This window comes from Squalius cephalus (assembly GCF_949319135.1).
Source record: "Squalius cephalus genome assembly, chromosome: 14".
Classification (NCBI taxonomy): domain Eukaryota; kingdom Metazoa; phylum Chordata; class Actinopteri; order Cypriniformes; family Leuciscidae; genus Squalius; species Squalius cephalus.
This window is the reverse complement of record NC_137135.1, coordinates 27,328,061-27,351,846: the sequence shown is the minus strand read 5'-3', so window position 1 is coordinate 27,351,846 and position 23,786 is coordinate 27,328,061. Positions and strand designations below refer to the sequence as shown.

At 37.9% G+C, this 23,786-nt stretch overlaps 2 protein-coding genes across 12 annotated transcripts; both read left to right on the top strand.

Moving 5' to 3' along the window:
- Positions 1-331: 331 nt before the first annotated feature.
- Positions 332-14,515, top strand: mgarpa (mitochondria localized glutamic acid rich protein a). Of its 8 annotated transcripts, none has more exons than XR_013823568.1 (9): positions 332-604; positions 3,969-4,069; positions 4,159-4,264; positions 4,991-5,008; positions 7,606-7,935; positions 9,726-10,921; positions 11,174-11,224; positions 11,764-12,396; positions 13,732-14,515. XR_013823568.1 is itself a non-coding variant. In XM_079893291.1 (9 exons), exons 1-8 carry the CDS (start codon positions 523-525, stop codon positions 11,207-11,209), a joined length of 1,815 nt encoding a protein of 604 aa, XP_079749417.1. In that variant the 5' UTR covers positions 333-522; the 3' UTR covers positions 11,210-11,224; positions 11,764-14,515. The 8 variants fall into 8 exon arrangements, 6 of the variants coding, with proteins under 6 accessions (XP_079749416.1, XP_079749414.1, XP_079749417.1 ...); XM_079893291.1 differs by having other exon boundaries at positions 333-604; positions 9,726-9,991; positions 10,046-10,921; positions 11,764-14,515; XM_079893290.1 differs by having other exon boundaries at positions 9,726-10,916; positions 11,764-14,515.
- A 1,455-nt stretch (positions 14,516-15,970) lies between these two features.
- On the top strand, positions 15,971-22,137 carry elf2a (E74-like factor 2a (ets domain transcription factor)). Of its 4 annotated transcripts, none has more exons than XM_079892935.1 (9): positions 15,971-16,289; positions 17,239-17,385; positions 18,110-18,305; positions 20,158-20,250; positions 20,385-20,480; positions 20,696-20,776; positions 20,851-21,043; positions 21,156-21,443; positions 21,552-22,137. In XM_079892935.1, exons 2-9 carry the CDS (start codon positions 17,311-17,313, stop codon positions 22,093-22,095), a joined length of 1,566 nt encoding a protein of 521 aa, XP_079749061.1. In that variant the 5' UTR covers positions 15,971-16,289; positions 17,239-17,310; the 3' UTR covers positions 22,096-22,137. The 4 variants fall into 4 exon arrangements, with proteins under 4 accessions (XP_079749061.1, XP_079749060.1, XP_079749063.1 ...); XM_079892934.1 differs by having other exon boundaries at positions 20,693-20,776; XM_079892937.1 differs by lacking the exons at positions 15,971-16,289; positions 17,239-17,385; positions 18,110-18,305 and adding an exon at positions 19,063-19,126.
- Positions 22,138-23,786: the final 1,649 nt, after the last annotated feature.

Below are 23,786 nucleotides of genomic sequence, written 5' to 3'. Positions count from 1 at the left end.
GCACTTTTATGGACTTAAAACAGAAACCGGCCATTCACTGCCGTTATAAAGCTTGGAAGAGCCAGGACATTTTTTAATATAACTCAGATTGTATTAATCTGAAAGAAGGATGCTAGGATGACTTGAGGGTGAGTAAATCATGGCATGGGCTAATTTAATTTTTTGGGTGAACTATCCCTTTAAGGGGAGTTGTTCTGTGTTTGCTGGGGTACCGTTAACGGGTGTCAGTCTGTGGAACTTAAATTCCAGTGATTTTGCGATTTTTTAAAAGAAATGTCTGTAACATAAATTAAGACGATACGCATGTGGTTGAAAAGCATTTGAGTAAATACATGTTACTTAATTTATTTAAGCCCATCGTGCCAGTGAATCCAACAAGAGGGAGGATTCGACGAGCGTTTTCTCCTCCCCTCAAGTTCACTCCTCCCCCTCCAAGTATCTCCGCACTGTCACACAGTCATTCATTGCGCCTCCATTGGACTCTCACGCTGCTTTCTTCGCTTGGCAGTGGCAATTTGGACCATGTTTGCGTGCAGAGCATCCTGGCAGAGGTGTGGACCTCTGGCACGACTGTCCATCAACCGTGCTCACCTCTATAGAGATGGTGAGGACCGTCTTATCTGTCTCGTTAAGTTTTGTTTATATCTATTAGTCATATCATTTGCAGTGTATTTGTTGTGTTTTGGGCTTTCACGATCTGCTAATTTTGTTATTTCACGCATTTCGACTTTAGTTTACACTGAAAATGTGTTTGAGCTGATTTGTATCAAATGATGTACAATGGTTTGGCCCGATGACATAGTTTAGGGTTAAGGGGACATGAAGGTCAGTCGGAACCTAGGTACTTCACTTTTTTTTTTAAATGGCTTTTGAGATAATTGTCAAGTTTTATTGCCAGTCAGAGGTTACACGCCTCCTACTACTACTAACACATGTTCGCCGTGTCATTTGCATGGAACACAATGTACACATAGAAAACCGCAGCCTGGCACCAAGCACACAAGAATGTAGCCATCTTGGGCACTGCAAATCTGCAGTAATATTCATATTGCACAGATTTATAATTCAAAATACACGAACTGTCACTGCATTTTAAACGTTGTGAAAAGTTAGGTTAGTTGTGGACTCTTGAATATGATTCGAATAATGTCTGTCAAATTCATTCCGTCGTCACTTTAAATGGATTATGAAACACGAACTTGCGTAATAGGGAATCGGTTGAAATTTATTTTTGGATTTAAGTATTCATACTCCGCTTGATTTTTGACCTTCAGTGTTCTAAGGGTGTTATGTGTTTCACGTATAGATCACGTGATTGTGTACGTGGTCGCGCTATAGACTCATGCACGCGGACCTATGGAACTCAGTGGCTCTGTAGCCTATGGCAAGCCGTCCTAACAATTATTTCCAAAAAAATATTTGTATCCTACTAGTATCAATTCCATCAGGCACTAGTATTATTTTAGTTTTTTTGCGTTCCCCAGAAAAACGTTGCGTTTTCTTGCAAAGAACTCGGGGGAACGCAAAACATTTAAGACAGATCACAAAAGCATTGACTTATTATTTTCTACCATTTGATTTTTCCCCTCCTCAATGTCAATTTAGGGGCTCTGTAAATTTCTGAGTAAAAATAGTTTCAAGTCTTTTTCTGTGTAGATACTAGTACCTATTAAATAAATACTATTAGTATTACTAATTTATTAGATACTTATTTCAGTAGTGACTACGAACCATTTCATTGTTACTAGTAATACTAGTAGTACACACATTTTTGCCATTGACTTCTATGGAGATCTATCATTCAGATATCAGCTATGTATTCCAATTGTGACTAGTACGTATTTATTAGATACTACTTCATCAAGTAGAATTTTTGTTTGCTAGCGCTGGTGTGCTATTCCGAATTAATGATTGCCTCAGGGTTCAGTGTTTTCTACTTTTTTTGGTCACACAAACCCCTATGTTAGTCTTTTAAACATTTATGCTTTTATTATTATTGTATTGAATTTAGCACTTGCATTTTAAACTCACAGACCCCCCACTTTATGTACTCCAGGAGGGCTCATAGACCCCTGTTGGGAAACCCTAGTTGTTTAAATAAACAAGCAGACATTCTTAAAGCAAGACACTTGTCTGCCCTTGTTGTTGCTTGACTGTATTAGATGAATCAATGCATGTGAAAATAGTTTAGGATGTTTGTAATGCAGTTAATAAGAATATTACATCATGAAAATCTGTTGAAAAAGCAACATAAGCATAGATTGAATCAGAGTGTCTGTCCTACCCACTAAATATCTCCTCAAATAGCCATTAACGGCTGGACGGTAGGCCTACACTTGTCAGACACCACTTGCTTAAAGCCTTTCATTTTAATTCTTGTCTGCTCAACCGTTCCAGTATCAAGCTGTGATTAATCTTTTTTGGAGGGTGATTTGCAGGATAGATGTTTTAAGAAAACAGGTCATGCTTTCAACTAACAGTTGAGTGAGTAAATGATGATTATGTTGTAAATGGAGAACTATCCTTTTAATATAGCAGGCCTATTGTTAAAATAAAAATAGTATTGGACACTCACATTCAGAATAAAATATTGTGACTTTCTGCAAACAGGGCATTTCTAATAGCATCTGTAACTGAAAGCCTTTTGTTTTGTTTTGTTTGATACTGCATCCGATTCCACACCACTAGGTGTCAATATAAGACTGAGATGACCATATTGTGAAAATCTTTATTGTGTGAAATTACATGTTTGTTTAATTTCAGCAGTTGTGTCTTATTTGCTGTTGTTAAATTGTTTAATGTAAATATAGGTATTATATTGGCCGTTGGCAACCTAGATATCAGGCCTAATCAACATCTTACATTGAAAAACTTAAGTTGGTTCCCAGTGGTCTAACTAAGCATGTCTCACTTTCTGTTTGCTTCACCCTTTGACTCCTAGGAAAGATTAACAGATTAGTTGGTATAAATAACACGGAGGTGTCTAGAACCCATTTACTCTAGCTGGGCACAAGTGACTGGATTATCTTAATGAGAATATTGAAGAGACTCCTGAAAAAAGGCTCCTCTACCATGTCAGAAGGATCTTTGTGTTTCAATCATCATGATTGTTCTGCACTGATGGTTTTTTAAGTTGCTCCCTGACCTCAAACTTTTTAAGGACAAGGAACTGTCTGTACTAAGATAGTCATTCTTATATATTTGGTTATTAAACAATTATCTATGTAAGAAAATAGACAAATAATGCATAATTCTCTTTATACATTTTGAATAGTCATTGACCAATACATATGTTATATAAACATAACTGTTGGAGATCAACTTCTATATAGAGAGTTACTGAATTTAAAGTCATGGAAATGCAATAAAACAATGGATGCGTGCGTCCTGTCAGCGTCAGTTGTCACTGCCATTCACAAATCCTCTCCTGTGGCCTCATGGGATAGTAAAGTGTCGTATGCACACTTCAGAATCTCATCGGAAGAAGTGGGTCATCCGGGTACTTTTTGCCTTCTCTTTTATACTGTGAATTCGGACATGCTACTTTTGTCACATACAGTTTTTCGCCAATTAGTAGGGAAGTATGTGATTTCTGATGCAGTTAATGTTTAAAAATCCAGATGAATGCTGACAGGCATATTTATAGGTACCTAAAACCATTGACAGGAATCCGATCAGGCAGTGACCTACTGTGCAGGAAGCAGCTCAGGACCTCCATATTACTGCCATGGAGGTCAATCTCTGTGCCAGGCACTTTAACTAAAACATTAACTCTTAAATACAAATAATATTTTAGTTCTATTAGCCTACACTATTAAAACTCTATTAGAGAGAGAGAGAGAGTTAGAGAAATGTGGCCGACAAATGCAGCCTGCGGAGGACACAGCTGTCGAAATGAGACCGTAATCGTTGCCTCAACTAATATGTTGATCCAAAATCGTTCCCTTACTCCTCTGTTCTCTATGCAGTGGTTCCACGGAGGCTCATGTCATCGGTTCCTGGTGGCTCCGGCGAGAATATACTGTACGCCGTCCTCTGTGGTGGAGCCTTCGCCGGTTCCTTGGCATATGTAAGTATGGTTAAAGCTCAAACCATTGATATAGATTGATGTCAGATCATAAATTTGTTGAATTAATATCTTTTTGAATTCTATGATAGGTTTACAAAACAGTTGTAACAGACAAAGAACGCTTTGCTGACCGTGTTTCTGAAATTAATGCTCGTCCCAAGTCTGAGTGGAAACCCAAACCATGGCCTCCCAAGAGTAAGTCTGGTTTTGTTTTCACAGTGTCAGTTCTGCTTTCAGCATTGTAACTTCAGCCAATGTCACTTTTAGTATTCAAATGAGTAGTTTTAAATCTAGGGTGCATGAATGGATATGATTTATCTGGTTACAGAAAGTTGAAAACTGATTGTGTAGCCTTCTCATGTCTGTGAAGTTTATAGTGAAATGTGAAGGTGAAAGATACAGGCAAAATCTTTGGCATTTTGTTGCAGATATTAAATGAAAACCAATGCTTTTCACACATCACTGATAGTAACCCTAAAAGTTTAATTCTCAGTGGCATCAGGATTGCTGATCTTAATTGTCACCTTATCTACTGCACGTATCCACAAGATCTACCAGATGCCAATAAATAATTCATTGCAGCCCTTCCAACACATAATTACAACCACAACAAAAGACATGTTGCCCTCTTAGTACACATTTCAGTCTTGCCAAAACCACTTCCACCACATTGAATAATTGTATCATATCCAAGCTTCTCTAACACTCCTGCGTCTGATCCAAAGCACTATTAAACAGTCTTATCTAAATGACAGCAGCAATAAAACACTCTCTCATTCAAGTATTTTAAATAAGAGGACATAATGTGTTACGCGGTCTAATATGAATAAGTGACTGTTGACAGAAAGCTTTATACAGCAGCTTCAGGGTTCAGATTTCAGATTAAAATGTAACATTTCATGTTTTTGTTGTTCTTTTTAGGTGGCGAGAATGGTGATGGTGAGTTTATATGTGATCTTTTTTTATCATAATGTCTCCATGATGTACCATAATAAATAACTTTGATATTTAAATTGACTTAAATGTCTATGTAACACATCTGTTTGTCTTAAAACCAGTGGGATCCATTTAGTATGTTTTGCTAAAACCAACTTGTGCTTTAACTTGCATGGTCTGAACTGCTGCATAACAAGTATGTTTGGGAGTTATTTATGAGTAATCTGGAAATGTATTATAGCCTTGGTTTCCGAGGGTCAGACTCAGAGGGTAACTAAATTATGTCGCCCCCCTAGCGCCCTCGTCTCCTCCCGTTAAATCGATCCTGATATCTTATTGGCAGCAAAACACTGGACAAAGATTATATTCTTGGCACATAGATTATGACCTGATCTGATTAATATTTGCTCTATGCCAAGTAGGATCAACTTAATTTTTCAGTTTTACAAATGTCCTATAATGGCACTACAATGGGCAGATATGGGTAGATTATCTCATAGCTAAACTGCAAAAACAAAATCCTTTTTTTTTGAGAGCCTAGAACTTCATCAGTTCAACAAACTTCAAATAGAAAACCAGAAAAGTGAGCTAAAAAGGCAGAGGAAGCCTTATTTATTGGTTTTGATGAAGTGCTGCATATTTTTTCTTGGTGTCGTTGAGATTGGATTGAGTTGTTGTTCTCATGTCCTACCCTTCTAACCCACCTGATCCCCTGATCCTATTTGTCAGAAAGCCTGTTAATCAGAACTGGGTATCGTTCTCTTTGACACTGTGTCACTCTCCTCTTGAATAAACCATTTATATGATCCGTCTGCACCCCTGTGCACTCCCATTCTCTCTCACGACCCTCTTTCCCTACTTATTTACCTGTGATCCTCTATTACTCACTGCAGTCCAGTCTAGAAAGACTTGCCAGCCAATAGCACTAAGCACAGTGGTCTTCTGCTACTGTGGTCACATACACATACTACAGTCTTTCAAATGCCAAAACAGAACTATGAAATCATGATATTGAACAGCGAACTCAAAACTCTTAACTAATCTCTTTCCTTACTTTCCTAACTGTGTCTTTGTTCTGACTCTTTCCAGAGTAAACTAATTTGGACAGTCGGGGCTGGGCACCTATAGTCTTCAGTCAGGACTTTTTGGATGATTCTCTCCTGAGTTATTGTCATTATGAGTCCTGCTATTTATCTTGTTAAGTTCCTCTTCCTTCCATTGACTTAGAAACCCTTATTTAAAATGTGTATTGTGGTGTAATACAGTAGAAATTGTTGAAAGACATGTAAAAGAAAGCTTCCCTCTGTGGGTTAACTTATTAAACACGCACAACAAAGTCCTTTGGTTGGTCATTCTGTGCTGCTGGAATTCACAGAGTTGCTGGTACTGAGTAGCTTTGAAGAGATGGTAAGGCTCAGCCATCTTTGTATTCCTTCTCCTCACTTGTCCTCCTAGCCCCTTTCTCCTTATTTTTTCTGTTCAATTTCTCTTTACACCCTCCCTCCTCATTCTTGGGTTTTGCATGCTGCCTTCAGTGATTTATGTTGTGAGTGATTTTGACAAAGCTGGATTTATATTCCTTGTATACCCTTCTGATGAGGTATTTCCAGGTTGGTAAGATGGATGTTGTGCGCGTGAGAAAGGCATGGTGACAAAGTAAATGTTCTTAGCTATGCAAATGTTCCTAGGAAATTAGCATAAATTAAATTCAGTTCAATTTATACTACAGTGATATACTTTACTTACATATTAAATAATTACTTTTTTTATCATAATTATTTTTATAATTAAATAATTATTTAAATAATAAAAATTTTCTCACGTTACTAAAAATTATTAATATTAAAAAGTTTAATTTTCCTTGAGTAATTAGTTGCAATTAGTATAATTCTCAACACAGATCTTTCATTTATTAATATATGGAAGTCATCATAGATATTGCGAATTATAGGACCACCTTACAAAAACTGTCAATAAATGTCCAGGTATTAATGTCTAGGTATTGCTATTTTTTCAAGCTCTATTACTTCTCTATATTCATAAATGAAAAATCTGTATTGAAAATTGTGCTAATTGCAACTAATTACCTAAGGAAAATATTATTAATTTTTTTTTAGTAATGTAAGAATTTTCTTATTTAATATTTAAGTAATTATTATTTATTATATAAATTATACATTGAGAAAAAATGCAATTATCTAATTTGTAAAGACATATCATGGTAGTATTAATTGAAATTAATTAATTTAATGTAACATTTTTTAATATAGATTAAGAAAAAATCATTGTGTCTGGACATGATGATTTGAATTACTCTACCGTAATGATAAATACAAAAATAAAAATGAATCTTATTTTCTTGATATTTTGTTTGCAAAATATTCTTAATTGTCATAAAAAAATGTAAAACAATCTCAATAGTCTTAAAATAGGTTTCATTTTCTTTAGGCAAAATATAATTTCATATCCTTTTATTTTTATTTTGGGGATAAATATGACCTGGTCATTTCTATGTGAGATTCAAAATAAACTAGAAGAATGCTAAAAGAAATGGAAACGTAGCTTGATGCTTAATTTTTCCTTCTTTGTTGTCTGTTTAGAAGAAGCTGGCGCAGAGGAAGCAGAGGTGGCAGAAAGCGTAGAGAGCGCAGCTGAGGAGGATGTAGCTGCTGAAGCTCCTGAGGTCTTGCTGGAAACAGCCACTGGAGAGGAGACGGGAACCCTCGAGACCGTTGTGGAAGAGGTTGCCGAGATGGTCGCCGAGACTGCAGAGGTGGTTGCTGAGGTGGCGGGGGTTGTTGCTGAGACGGCAGAGGAGGTGGCAGCGGTGGCAGAGGAAGTGCAGAAGGTTGCAGAGGAAGTAGAGGCAGCAGCTGAGGCTGTTGTTACTCCGGTCATTCAAGCTGAAGAGACGGTGTCAGAGAGCAACGGTACGCCAGAAGCCTCCCAAGAGGAGGCAGTAGCTGAGGCTACTAATACAGAAGCCTGAATGGCTCATGGGTACTCAAACACTCACCTACACACACAAGAAACAGAAGATTTAAATGTCCTATATAGCAAAATGGTCACCGTCTCACTTAATCCGAACATGTCATCTTTAAATCTCAAGAAAGAACAAAACATGACACTTGAACAATTTTAGAGACTTGCTAGATTTTATTGCAGACCTGCAGGTCTCCATCTATCCTCAGTTTTCCTCCCTTCCAATTAGATTCTTTAGTCATTAACTGAAGTTGTAAGGAGCTCAGTGACATTAACTGAATGATAGTGCATGTGATTGACTGTATAGTCGTCATCGTACTGTACTTCCTCTGTTTCCATTGGCGAGTTATAGAACAGGATTTGATCCTTGCGGTGCAATAATGTAATCCCACTAAACAGCACACAGCTGATTGTGTATATTTTCATTATATTCCTGGAGTTTGCTGGAATATTTAAATTATATTAATGAACTTATATAATGATATCTGTTGAAACCACTGTGAGAATCCAAAGTTGCTGCTTTCTGTTACATCTGTGACCAAACATTCCAGTGGACACACTTTAGACTATCTACTCTGTTCTTGTTTCTTACACTCAGTTTCACTCTCTGTCTTCTCAACCTCTAAAAATCTGAGCCAGCCTCCTGTCACTTTTAACTTCTATCCTGCCTTTCCTCTTCTTTGAGGCACAACTGCACGCAAAGACACAGAAAAGCTGCAAATGTACTGCTCTATGTTGTTATTTATTCTGTAATAACTTTAACAGTGCAGTTGTTGATCTTTGGATTTGTCCAAACATGTGCTTCTCTGCCAGATATCACTTAGTTGGTACACGCCAGTTGATATTGTGAAATCTGTGAGTCTTTTGCTCCCTAGCAACTAGGCCAGCTGTGTTTCTGTATTAGTTTTCCCTTTATATTCCTCTGTATGACTGATCTGACAAGGAACTCAGTAACTTACCAAGGAGCTCAAGTATGTATGTGATTCAATGAAATTGCTCGTTTTCTTGGAAAAAATGCATTCGTGTATTAAAAATGAATAAGGGATTTCGAGGCTATTTAATAAAATTATGGATAAATATCAAAAAGATATTCTCTGTGTTTAATTTTTTCTGAAAACTCCATTTACAAACTGAAATATTACACGTTAAACATTGGCAAGTTCATCCTCTATTTTAAAAGTAATGTTTTAAAAAGCTGAATTTAGTGTAAAGATCATTGGTGTCCTGATGCTGTACATTATAGTCTATGATATCATCCCTAAATTCAAAAATTTCATATCTTCATTTTTGTGGTGATCAAACTTGTGGTGTGTCCTTTTCTAGGTGATATTTGGCAGTAAAGCCTCTTCATGTACTGCATGTTTTAATAACTCCTAAATGGAGCTGCATGGTGTTTACACGCATTATGATTCTTGTTGAAAATCTCTTACATTCTGTGAAATATACACACCATAGATCATATATTAATGTACTTGACTGTACAGATCCGTGCTGTTAGATCTATCTCTACTGTAGTGAGGATGAACCTCTGCACTCTACTTTTAGTAGTCTCACTTCTATCTTTCCCATTGTGTCTGCATCTAGATCCATCTGCTGTTTTAAACTACACACAATGCAATATAATTATTTATAAAAAAATATTTTTAAACTAAATGCTCTAAATAATTATTTTGTCACCTCAAACATCTGATGTCTGTTTTTTTGTATGATTATTGGATGGCTTGATTGTGTCTTGCAGTGGCTCCGTCAGAGTCGGTCAGCCCAGTAGATGCAGAAACAGTAGAGCTGGCTGCTGCTTCTGTGGTCGATGTTCTTCCTGTGGTGTCTGTAGCTGTAGAAGACGTACCAGTTGAAGCTGTATCAGAGAAGCCCACTGAGATGCCTTCAACAGATAATGTGGAAAGTGAACCAATAACAGAGCTGGCACCCGTTGCTCCAGTGATGGAAGAGGAACCAGTGTCACTAGTAGCAGAAGAGGCACCAGATGCTGCTGTAGCAGAGGAAGTGTCTGTTGCTCCAGTGACAGAAGAAGCACAAGTTTCCCCAGTTGTAGAGGAGCCACCTGTTACTGCAGTGGTTGAAGAGGCTCCAGCAGCAGAGGAGACACCAGTTGATTCACCAGTAGCAGAAGTATTTGTTGCTCCAGTGGTAGAAGAAGCACCAGTTTCCCCAGTTGTAGAGGAGCCACCTGTTACTGCAGTGGTAGAAGAGACTCCAGCAGCAGAGGAGACACCAGTTGATTCACCAGTAGTAGAAGTATTTGTTGCTCCAGTGGTAGAAGAAGCACCAGTTTCCCCAGTTGTAGAGGAGCCACCGGTTACTGAAGTGATTGAAGAGGCTCCAGCAGCAGAGGAGACACCAGTTGATTCACCAGTATCCTCAGAAGAGGCATCTGATGTCCCTGTGATAGAAGAGGAAGTACTGGTTGACCCAGTGACAGAAGAGGCACCAGTTGAACCGATACCAGAGATGCATGTAGCACCTGTTCCAGAAGAGGTGCCAGTTTTCTTGGTAACTGAAGAACCCGAGGAAACACCTGCAGCCACAGTAGCAGAAGAGGTCGTTCCTGCAGTCGTCCTAGAAGCACAAGAAGGTGAGGAAGTGAAGGCAGCAGCATGTTCAGAGGTGATTGCAGAAAGTGCAGTTGTGGAGATTTCAGTACGTGTGGTTGAGGAAGAAGCAGCAAGTCCGGTTGTGGATGTTACAGAAAGAGTGGCTGAACCAGATGTTGTGAGCACAGTGGTGGCAGAGGAGGTTTCTCCAGCTGAAACATCAAGTGCACCTGATGCTTTGGAAGACCCCAAACGAGACTTCATAGTGGTTGTCTTGGAGGGAGGTCCCAAAACAGAAAAGAAGCCCCTGGTGCTTGGTGTGTCCCCCATGACTGGCAGAATCATCCCAGCCCCTGATGATGGCGAAGAGCCATCGGGTCAGGTAACAGGTAATCTGGTTTAACCATGCAATGCTGAGTAAACTAGTTAACTAAATCATGATGATAGCAAAAATGTAGTTTAACCAAAACTTGACCTGAAACTAGCTGAATAGTGATTCAAAAGAGAAAGCGGTGAATACAAAGTTTTTTATATAGTATTTGAAGACATCCAATGTATTTTTAATGAATGCTCATGATACACATTGTAATCTCCTTTTTATGATCTAAATGTTACTCTTTTATTTCATTCATAGGGCAAGCGCCATTTGCTTAAAGTGCAGATGTATTAGCAGCAACTAAAAAAGGTAACGTTTTGTGGAAATCTTTTTTTTATACTTTCTGTGTGTGTTCAAATGTTTGGGTCAGTAAGATTTTTTATAGATATCCAATTTATTCAGCAAAAATGCATTACAAGTGATCAAAAGTGACACATTTTTAATTCAAACAAGTGCTAAAATTGTGAACTTTCTAGTAAACAAAAAAATCTTAAATAAAATGAACCAGTATTAAAAAAAAACATTAAGCAGCACAATTGTTTTCAAAATTGATAATAAGAAGAAATGTTTCTTGAGCACCAAATTAGCATATTGGTATGATTTCTGAAGGATCATGTGACACTAAAGATTGGAGTAAATTCAGATTTGCCATCACAGAAATAAATTTAATTTTATTAAATATATTGAAATGGAAGACAGTTATTTTAAACTGTAACAATATTATGGTTCTTACTGTGTTTTTGATCAAATAAAAAGACTTAACTTTTTAAGATCTTTTCAATCCCAAGATTTTGAATGATAGTGTACATTGACATGACAATTTTCGGTTTCTTTTGTCTTTTTCTCAGTTAAGTAGAGTCAGATGTCCTGGGATAGTAAACCGGTTCCCTGATAAAGAATTAGTGATGTGCCTTCCCACTTCCCTATTGCCTGCGTCCACATTGAGCCCACCAACAATTTCAGTAATCCTAACACCGGACCCAGAATGCTGTTACCTTCCCACTCTGAAGTACACCTCTCTTTCCACTGAAACATGGTTACTTAATGTGAACATTCACTCCTCTCTGATATGAGAGATACAGGTTTCTTGACAATTATAATTATGCATTAAATGCTGTGACCAATCTTTTTAGCCTTTATAAATGGAACTCTACTCTTTTTGAGTCAACTGCACATTGAAGCCTATACTATAGTTAACCCTACCTCAAACCTCGCATTAGTATGAATTGCAGTGTCAATAGTTACTATACCAGCAAGGCTACAAATTTACCACAAACACTGCCATACCTGCATGCTGGCCACCAGTTTTCTGGTTAAACTTCAGGTTGTCCTCTATCTTCAATCTATGCTATTTTTCCATTTGCATTATTTATGAACTTACACTAAATTTGATTTGTACCTTTCTACCTCAGCTTAAAATGACAGTGTTCTTTTTACACATTTCCAGTAACCAGTATTCGTAACCAGCTTGTATTTACAATGTGATATGACTAGTAGGGCTGTCACTTTTGAGAAAAATCTAATTAGAACGGGTATCAAATATCAAGCAATGTATTCGAATATATTCGAGCCCCTACTACGAGCGTCAACGGCGCCGACGCGTGAACCTGGAGCTCGTCTCATAAATGAAGCAAAACTCAGCGTATAAGGTAGCCTACTTGCCTCACAGACCTGAGACATATATAGAAAGCTTGAAATGTCTACTTTTAAACAGAACAATTCAAAACAAAAGAAAACAGACTGTTCTCTGCTTATGTAATCCGTATGAAATGTGCATTTCTCTCTGGCGCATTCACTACTGCGAAGATCGCGAGTCAGCATCGTCAACTTCATCTTTGCAGCCGACACTGACACAGAAAACACTTGCTTATTAGTAAAAAATTAAAATGTCTCCTTGCTATATTTGACATATTCATAGTCATTACTTTTGCCGGTTCTTTGTGACAGCTTTTAGGTGCTTTATTGGCAGCGCCACCCTTACATGTTACATCAGGGATGGGCAACTTCGGTCCTGGAGGGCCACTGTCCTACAGAGTTTAGCTCCAACCCTGAAAAAAATCACCTGCCTGTAATTTTCTAGTAATCCTGAGGACCTTGATTAGCTTGTTCAGGTGTGTTTGATTAGGGTTGAAGCTAAAGTCTGTAGGACAGTGGCCCTCCAGGACCGAAGTTGCCCATCCCTGCGTTACATGAACGCGTCACCACCGCATCAGCACCGAAAACATGGAGATATTTTTTCTTTTTGGGGGCATTTTGTTTGTGTTCAGGCTTTCTCAGTTTTCTTTAGGTTAATGTTTCAGTTAACAGTTTTTCAGTTGTTTTCAGTGAATTTTTTCAGGGGTAGGCTACAGGAGTCGCATGTATCCTACTCTCGCGGCTGTAGACGGTAATGTTTTCTCTTGGTTCATGTCAGTCAGTATGAATTAATTTTGATAAATAATACCGGAAAATACGATACTTTACCATCTACGGTGTAGAACCCAAAATATTTCCAGACACTACTTTTTAGATGAGTTGGGGTAGAATTGTCCGCTCAGGCTGGCCGTTCTGTGCGTTATCTTCCATTTTCAAAACAGGGTGGCTTTTGGCTATTATTCGCTTGATTTGGTCATGGGCCTACTCTACAATACGTTTAGAGCGCCCGCTACTGGATGAGATGGCAAACAATAAAATCAAAAACAAACGGTCTAATCATAGTCTGTAAAAAATGCGCTACACATAGCACTTTAAAAACCGAATAGTTTATTTATAGTTCGATTACGGATACTTCACGTCATGTTCGAATGCATATTCGAATATCGAATAAAAGGTGACAGCCCTAATGACTAGGTCCGAAAACAACTGACAAACGGATTGCATTTCTCAAAATAATCAATAAAATATTATGCCATGTCAAGTCATATGCCATATGCCAATTCCATAATTAATTTCTAAAGGCCAAAAGGCAAATCACACTGCTGCATCCTTTGTCTTTGTTTTCCTCTTCTCTCTTAGTTTGTTGTATTGATCCATCAGAGTCAGTCAGTCGTCATCATCATCAACATCACACCAGTGATTATAAAACCTGTTGCTTGACAAGTGCATAATAAAGTTATTTCCTTGTTGTGTCAAAAGCAATGTCCCCAAACCTGTTATGCCAAAGTTACACTTTCTATGATACATTCAGTATCATATTTGATTCTCATTTGATTTGATTATATGCTAATCTCCTCTCATTCAAATTTTAGACTGATAGATAGACGTACTAAATTGATCCACAAGGGAAATTAAGGTCAGATAAATACACGAAAAGATACTTAACAATTGCCCTAACAGGTAACAGTTTTGTCTTTTATTTCTTTACATGTTTGAAAAGGGACCTTGAGTATTATGAGTAACATTACAACTTAATAATGTGAATGTGAGGGAATAATGTGAAGTATGTTTCCGTATCATAAAGGGTGTGTTCACAGGTTCTTTTGTCTTTGTTTTAAGGTTTAGGGATGTAATATTCTTGTGCCGTTTTGAGGTTTCACTTTCACTGTAGGCCCTGTACTGGGGTTTTTAAACTGTGAATGTACTGTTCCTGTATATCAAAGAAAAATAAAGGGTTAAAACACATTTTAGTGTGATTGTGTGTGACTAAGATTAAGAGGCACTGTACAGTTCTGTTAATATGTTGGATCTGAGAAAGACCCAATTTTGGTAAATTCAGGACAAGGATCTTCGAGGACAGTTATAAGAATTTGTATAAGCGACAGCACTGTGATTGCTTTTCCAATAACAATAATATATATTTTGAAGGTATCAAAGCCACAATGTAAGGCTGTGCTGCATTGTTTGAAATATAATTAGTATGGAAGTAAAATAATGACAAATGTTTTTGAAACAAAAAAGCTTGTTGAATTGCACTACTTGAAAAAAATATGCATTGCATTAACCCTGCATGCATTTTAATGCATTGTATTTTTAGGGCTTGCATTTTTATGGGCTGAAATTCAACATGGTTGTATATTTAAACTGTGAATATTTCAATTCAAAACATTTCACACGTTTTCATTAATACAAATTCAATCATCCATATTGACCTTTCAGATTTCACTTCCAAAATATTAATTTAGTTTAAAAATACAACCTATAAAATTCGACAGGCAATTTTTGGTCCATTTTATTTCGCTTTACAAATTCGCTTCCACAAATTCAGTGGTTTGAATTCGACGTTCAAAATGTGACTTCCTGGAATTTCAGTAGATTACCATAATTGCGTACTGTAGCCTACTGTACTGTACCGTGCCATACCGCTCGGTGGAAACGAGTCATAAATGTGCGAAATATAGAATATCCAGTGTCAAGCTACCTTTATGCCAGTATTTCACTGGGAATCGCTCAGCGTGAAACTTTGCCCGTTACGTTCATATTTTCCGTAAGCGGACATAAGAGTCCTCTTACCTGTTCCAATATCTAGTATAGCCTACATCCCCACTGGGTGAGGTCGACTAACAGTTTTGGAGATTATCAATCGACAATCTACTGATATTCCTGCCGTTCCCGGATATGAAATGTTGAATTTTCTGTCGAATTTGAACCACTGAATTTGTGGAAGCGAATTTGTAAAGCGAAATAAAATGGACCGAAAATTGCCTGTCGAATATTATAGGTTGTATTTTTAAACGGGATGAATATTTTGGAAGTGAAATCTGAAAGGTGAATATGGATTATTGAATTTTTATTAATGAAAACGTGTGTGAAATGTTTTGAATTTAAATATTCACTGCTTAAATATATAACCATGTTGTATTTCAGCCCATAAAGATGCATGCAGGGTTAATGCAATGTATTTTTTTTTCAAGTAGTGCAATTCAACAAAACATTTGTCATTATTTTCCTATAACAATATGAGACGACACGTACTGTACTAGCCTACATTATTGTATTACATATCATCTGCACACTGACTTAAACATATTATTGTGATATTATTTGGTGTGATTGTATAGTTAACTCGTGTCATGGTCACTATATTTATTTATTATAATTTAAGCGCGCGCTCCACCTGACAAGGGTGTATGTGACGTCACTTAGGGTTGCTGCGCACAGTGCGCAGTTCGTCAGTCAGATCCTGCTAACGGGAGGCCCGAAACCAGCTACGCAAAACATTACCTACTACAGTAACGCAGTCTGCCAAAACTCATACTTTTTGTATTTTACATCGACTAAATAGACATTTGTCTATCGCCTGCATGCGTGCGCTTTATCAGCGAGCAGTTCGCGCAAGTTGACCAGCTTCAACATCAGCCAGTCAATCTGTCATTAGCAAGGTTAGCATGCTAACCTTATGACAGGGTGTATTCGACTGTCTTGAGGTTCACCAAGCGACAAGAAATCACCACAAACGGTGAGAAATTTCATATTTTTTCATCAATACATACATTAGATGTTAAAGTTAATTCGTTTAGACTTCATCAGAAGGTTGGTAGTTTGATTTAGCTGTTTGTTTACCGATCTAATTATTCGTGTTAGATACAGTTTTTGTAAAAGTTCATCATTTGTTTGTATTGTTTTTTCTTTAAACGATTATTATTTACATTTTGGCACCTCCTTGTTGATAAATCAGTTGATACAATATGGAGAATGTTAGCGCTGTTTTAATGACAGTAATAGCAGCCCCCCTGGCGCGCATTTAGTCTGTCAGTGTCTATCAGTCAAGTGTCAGAGACTCAGAGTTGTCATGCTTGACGGAAAACTGTGATAAAGGATAACACAGACCAGCAAAATTAAGCCGTACACTAAGCAGGAAGTTTAATGTAAACGTTTCCTCTCTGATTAATCTATTGTCGCCTTTGCCTATTTTGCAGTTTTGCTTGATTCCTATTGATGCGTACAGTTTAAAACAGTTATTCTTAAGAAGCCTCACGAAGAACCAGATTAACATTACATTTTCACTTTTGTGTAAGGTGAGGGGTTTGCTGAAGTAACTTTGGTCATTCATAGTTAGTAATCATCTTAGTTCTCTCTTCAATTTTAGAGTGTTTTATGTGGGATAAGCAAAGGGGACATAGAACAGGATGCCAACAGGATACAGGCCTCTTCTGTTTTCTTGTTTTGCTTCTGCATGTGTGCGTGTGTTTTTTTTTTAAGGCTAAAGCTCTGCTCGTGATCTTCGTAAGAATAATATGGTCTTTTTTTCCCATGCCAACTGAAAAGGCATAATAAGATAGCCGGACATGGCTTAATAACCAAAGTTATCACATGATTGAAAAGGGCAAATGCCTTTGGGAGCTTTGTTCATTTTAATTTCACAATGTTGCATACTGCATTCACTAATGGCTGTTTTCTTTTCTCAGGCTGTGACATCACTCAAGGTCATCAGCAGAGGCACAGTGGATAAGTTCGGTTCTGACACAGAGGAATGAGTCATGACCTCTGTGGTGATAGTAGATGGAGGAGGGAATATATTGGAGTATGTCACTGGAGATGAGGAAGCACAGCAGGTGAAGTCTGCACACTCATATTAGAATTGCGATTTAAGGTAGGGGCACACCAAACTGACGCCAAAGAACCAGCGCTGATGAAAGCCGACTGTTGCCGCCTTGCATTGGGGCAAAAAATCTGCACTTTAACACACTACAGCTGACTGTCAGCTAGCCCGTGTGCTCTGCGCCTGTGTGTAAAGGAGATATGTCTATTTCTGCTGATATATTTGTTTATATTCGTCATTTAAAAGGGGAAACAGGCCCTGAACTTCAGGCTGCAGATGCTCAAACTGCAAAAAAAGCAGCGTGTGCTCACCGTTTTGAATATAAATCATGCTGATCACTTTCTGTATTTCTATCTCATGTTATTATTAAAATATTCGCCCAGGAACACTCAGGTAAGATGATGTAAAATTACAACAGCCTTCTGTCTATACCGTCTTGACTTCTTTGCTCGCTGTTTTGCTATTATTCTCGTGCACTGACTCATTCACTAAACTGAACAGCCAATCAGAGTTCTCTCTCTCACTGATGGCCCGACACCGATTCTACAGGCTGAATCGGCCTAAAAAAACCCAGACGGCGTCCGACTAGAGCCAACGGTGCAGAACACAAGTTGGCTGTCACTCAAAAACGTCCAATCGTCGGCCTGGTGTGTCTCTGGCTTAAAGCGTAACATGCACATTAAAAATAGGCATTTTAAGGCAACTCAAGGTGTTTATTGTTGTCTTTTTTTTGCCAGGAGGTTTGTCCTGATGGAGTGGAGCTTGACGGAGAAAAGCACTGTCCTGCAGTGATAGTGGAGCAGGTGAATAGTGCCGATTTGGAGCAGTGCTACGCTGCACAGGTGCTCGTCTATGACGATCAGAATACCTACCTGGTGCAGGATGTGGCTGAGGAACAAGTTGTGGAGACTGAGTTGCAGGAGATGGGAGCAGGTGAGCAATATTTCCACAGTTTACAGAGGATCATATTTCCATGGAAGGAAAATGTTGTTATATATCTGCTTGGAAGACCAATCTGAGGGTCAAAACTTAAAAGGTGGTCTTGTTTTTTGCCTAACTGAACAATAGACCTAATTCTGAAAACCCAGAAAAATATGATTGCATGGACTGGTAATTTTAGATTGATTTCCCAAATGTACCTATTGTTTTTTTAGTAGTCTTAATCTTTTTCCAGTTTTCTTTCAACAGCAGGAACAGCTAAAGAGAGACATCTTGTGGTGGTTTTGTAAAAGTTATAAAAGACACAAATTAGAAGGGAAAAAAACAAAGCTTTTGCTTCACAAAGAAGAATTTGTGTAGGAAAAAAAGGAAGGCTAGATTGCACAAACATTAAGCTGGATGTAAATAAGGATTTTATAATATATTTTCTGTGCTCAGGGATACGAAATACAATATTAGCTGCCCAGTATAGTATTGACTTTTTTTAAAAAGCAGAAAGGGAGCGTAGAAAGGCAGTTTAGTCTTTGTAACCGGAGATGAAGAGATACATGGTGCAGATATTATTAGTAATTTTCATGTCTAGAAGTCTGCAGCAGCTGGTAAGACTACTCCGTTTCACAATGTATCTGAACACCAGTTCGATTTACTCTGCAAAGCTTATAAACAATAATGATGATAAAAAAATAAAACTCATCACAATAGTGTATCACGTGATTTAAGGTAATGAGCGCTGGACTCTTGCTAAAGTGAAGGATGCAAAAGCGCTTGACAACCAGGAAGTGAAGAGCTGTCGTTATCCCGTGCGCCAAGTTTAAGTAATATTAAATAATTTCTTGCTATTTCGTTTTAGCGACACTTTTATTTTGTGTTCGTAGAGTAATATGTGGCATTTGTGTTGTGTGTATTTATTAATGTTTGTTTAAAGTCGGTTGGAGTTATGATTTATTAGAGGATTGATGGTGGTTGTCAGAAACCAGGAAATGCGTTTGTTTTCTTTTTTGCGTCTTGGCCACGTTATCTGATGTATTTTTTATAACATGATTTACTGTTTAATAGGGTTTTGTGGTAAAGCGTGGAGCTAAAAATGTTTTAATATTAGCAGTTTAATATGTGTGCTATCTGATTGTTTAAATCAGCTAACGGTTCTGTTCTTTATTGTTTTGATTGTAGATTAACGCAGACGATAATAAACAGTTTTGTTGCGGGATATTTTTAAAGTATAAATGGTGCGGTTATGCTTTTTGATCATTAAAAGCGACATGCAAGAAATTTGAATAGACTGCTTTTGTTTTTTATTAGATTTGCTTGAGATTGTTGCATACAATAACGTAGCAACCGTGTGGTTTTATAAACAAATAACGTTTCGACTTATTTTCTGTGATGTATAGAGCTATTTAAAGACTTTCGCTAAGTGAAATATATCACATTTGATTAAAAATACGTTTGTTGTTGAAGTTTAGGGCGGAAGTGTATAGGCGTTGAGTGACAGGACGCCTGGCCAATCAGCGCTTAGCATTGATTGATTCGTAAGCTGCGGTGTAGCCAATGAACACATCGAAATGCAAATATATTTTGCCTGTACCGCCAATTTTATGAGTTTATTTACATGAGAATATTTATGAACAAAGAATGCTATTTTAATCAAAAGCAAGCTCAATTTCAAATCATCTGTATTAGTTTTTAGCATTTTTACACTACAACCTTAAATTCTAAAAGGCTTTTGTATTGTTTAGAACATGTTAAATGATAGGATGTATGGCATTTATTTGTTTGTTTGTATCAGAATCTGCTTTTTTTTTTTTATTGACAAGCTTGTAAAACAGAAAACTTTTTCCCTCTTTCTTAGTGGAGGTCTCAGTGCATGATAAAACTATCGAGGCAGCTGAAGCTCTGCTCCACATGGATTCACCATCCAGCTTGCAGGGGGATCGCAGTACAGGTGTGTGATTAAAGCATGTTCATGGTTACATGTACCTCATATCTTATTTGTTCTTAGGCTTTTTGTGCTGTCCTAACTTAACAAATTACTACTTAACACATCTATAAATCACATTTGTCTCTCTTTCTCTGCAGAGGAGCTTTTGTCTGAGATGGAGGTGGAAGTGAGAACTGAGGAAATGGAATCTGTTGTCCTGCAGGAGGCAGATTTACTGAAGAAGAAGAAGAGAGGTGAACCACAGTTTGCTATTACCCCTTTAAGACAATTAACTATAGCAACGTTGGGAAATTAATGCCAGTTTTTGTTTATTGCTGCGTACTCTAGTACTTTGCATTTGAAGTGTTAAAGTGCGTAAAGTGCACTTTCAGCTCAATTTCTTAATTACAATTGAAAACTGTAATTGTCTAGAAGAGATTCATTTGTTTTGTGTGATCTTCACCAGCAGGACGAAAACCCAGAACTCCACGAAATTGCTGTGATGGTTCTTTGGATCTGGTCTATAAGAGGAAATCAAAAGACAGCAAGGGTGAGTGTTTCTGCCCAAATATGCAAGAGAATATTTTTTCCTGGTGCCACAAATTTTAAGTCTGAGTCTTACAGGCTCAACTACTTACCTGTGGGAGTTCCTGTTGGACCTTCTGCAGGACAAGGAAACCTGTCCCAAGTACATTAAGTGGACTCAGAAGGAGAAGGGCATATTCAAGCTTGTGGACTCCAAAGCGGTGTCTAAATTATGGGGCAGACATAAGAATAAACCTGACATGAACTATGAGACAATGGGGAGAGCGCTTAGGTAATGTTTTGTCTGTTGTTTTAGATTTATTTATTCAATGTTACCAGTGAACAGAAAATGTTCCAGCAGTCTTGTCTTGAATTTTTTATTTTATTTTGTGTGTGTGTTGTAGGTATTACTACCAACGGGGCATTTTATCAAAAGTGGAAGGCCAAAGACTTGTGTACCAGTTTAAGGAGATGCCCAAAGACATTGTTTTCATAGATGATGACAATATGGACGACAGCATTGACGAGGGAAAGAGAGAAACCCCAGCCGCCTCCAATCGCAGCAATCTGAAAGGCAAAGGGACGCCGGTCTCTCCCTCTGCTGCTGTATCTAAAATCATCAATCTATCCTCAGGACAAGATGCCTTTATGACCGTGCAACAGTCACCAGAAAACACAGCAACAGCCCCTGGGTATGGTATCAAAATGTCTAAATTTGAACCTTTCAACTGCTAATAGTAGGGCCTTACTGTTTACAAGCACACCTATCACAATGTTTTTTTGTTGTTGTTTGTTTCCAGGACAATGAGGCTGGCCATGCAGGTTCCTGTTCTCATGACGACACAGGGTCAGAAATTCTCAACAGTAACTGTTAACTCACCCTCCGTCCGCTCTTCCATCCTCTCCATGCCCAACTCCGTCACTGGAGGTAACAGCGCTGGCAAAATGGTTCTTCAGGCCGTGCCAACGCTAGTGCCTGCTCAGGGGCAAAGCGGTGAAAGAATCACCTTGCAGCTCATCACCCTTCCCACCATGCCCGGAAAACCCGGCACTCCCATCACTCTGAGCACGTTCTCCCCCGTCACCGTGCCTACCAGCAACACCCAAGTCTTGAAGCTCGCCATCCCCTCCAACATCACCACATCCACCTCCACCGCTCCTGTAACCGTGGTGACCTCGCAGCCAGGGGTGACCATGGTGCCGAACGTACAGCCAGCAATGTCTTTACAGGATGTGACTATAATTAAGGTTGAATCTCCTGAGGTTTCCTTGGATCAGACAGTTAACAGTGCTGCAGGGAACACGCCGAGCACACAGACAAACCCCACGACCACACAGAGCTGAGCAAACATCAAATGTCACTGCACTCACAGGAACCGACATCAACACTTGTGACACAGATACAAATGAAATGAGTGACGTAAAGACTGGCTGTCTTCTGTGAAACAGATGAAACCAGCACTACAGCTGAGACGCTTGTTCACTCCCTACACTATAACCACCATGTGTAGCCTCAAATCTGGATTAGATTTTGGAAGGCCTTTTTTCTTTCTTTTTCTTATAATAATCAATTCAAAATCATGCTTCGTTATAGCCGGCCATCTGTGCTGTAATGCTGTAGGAACGAACCTCACTTGGTGCTAAAGTTTGAGAGCAAGTCATGGGTGAAGAGAAACAGCCAAGATGCTCGTTTTGATCACCTGGTAATTTGGATCATAAAAGAATCTGTGCATAGATGTACCTTTTGCGGTAGTTAATGATAAATAAAACAAGCAGCCTTAGGTCTGCTTTTTTCTCCTAAGTCATTACTAAAAGTAATTGATTGTGCTTTGTGTAAATATGATTTATTTTTTATATTTTGTACCAGGAAGTGTTTTTGTTTTTGTACAGTTTAAAAGAAACTGTTTTCTGAAGGACATTTAAATCTTAATTTTTTTCTGTTATCTCAGACTTTTTAAAATAATTTCCTTTCTGTGCATTTATCGCTTTGTGGTTTCCATTGCTTTTTATGTTTTGTTTTTCATGTGTACAAAAAAGGGAAAGAATGTCTGATACAGTATATTGAAAATTCAATATATGAAGCATATATTTTGTTGTATTCTTACCCCAAAAATGTATCCAAGTAGATTTAAATATAGAGAATTATGCAAACAGCTGGTTCAAATGGTATTTTTCTTTCTTTCATTAATGTGTAAAATGTGCTTTTGTTCATTAGTCCTGACAGGGTTCCCACAGTCATGGAAAGTCAGACAATGACTATGCAAAAGTCTTATGCACATTAGTATTTTCACACCAAAAAATTTTTTTAAGCCAGTTATTTTTAGCTTTTGCTATTGCATGTCTGTAGGAAATATCAGTTTACATTTCCAAATTCATTTTGCCATTAATTGTAATAATCCAGTGAGATTGTTGTATGCACAAGGAGTCTGACAATAGCTGGTATATGCTCCACATGGAGATCTTTTCTCACTGTCACTGATTCTGTCGGATTCCATGAAAAAAAAAGAAAAAAAAAACTGAGACAAACTAAATCCAGAAGAACTGTGGCAAGATGCTTGAAGAAACCTTCCTGCAAAGCTACAAGTACTGTGAGAAGTTTTAGGCACTTGTGTAAAAATGCTGTAAAGTGAGGAGGCTTTAACAATGAATGCCATAAATAGATTTTATTTGTCAATTAACTTATTAGCTAACTCAAATCGATATTTGGTGTGACCACCCTTTAAGTTTAAAACAGCATTTGTCCTGGTACACTTACGCATAGTTTTACAGGGAGCTTTGCAGGAATGTTTCAAGTGTCATGGAGATGTTGCCACAATTCTTCGGTTTCAGTTTTTTCTGTTTCTTCATGTAATCACAGACAGACTTGAAGATAGTGAGATCAGATCTCCGTGTGGATCATACAGACTGGATTATGTGATCTTGATCAAAATTATATATAAATATATAAACTTTATTCAGAAATCACAATTGACAAGGATGGAAATTCATTGGTCAAAGTGTAGGCATGAAGTTTGATCTTAGTCATTTCAGTTCAA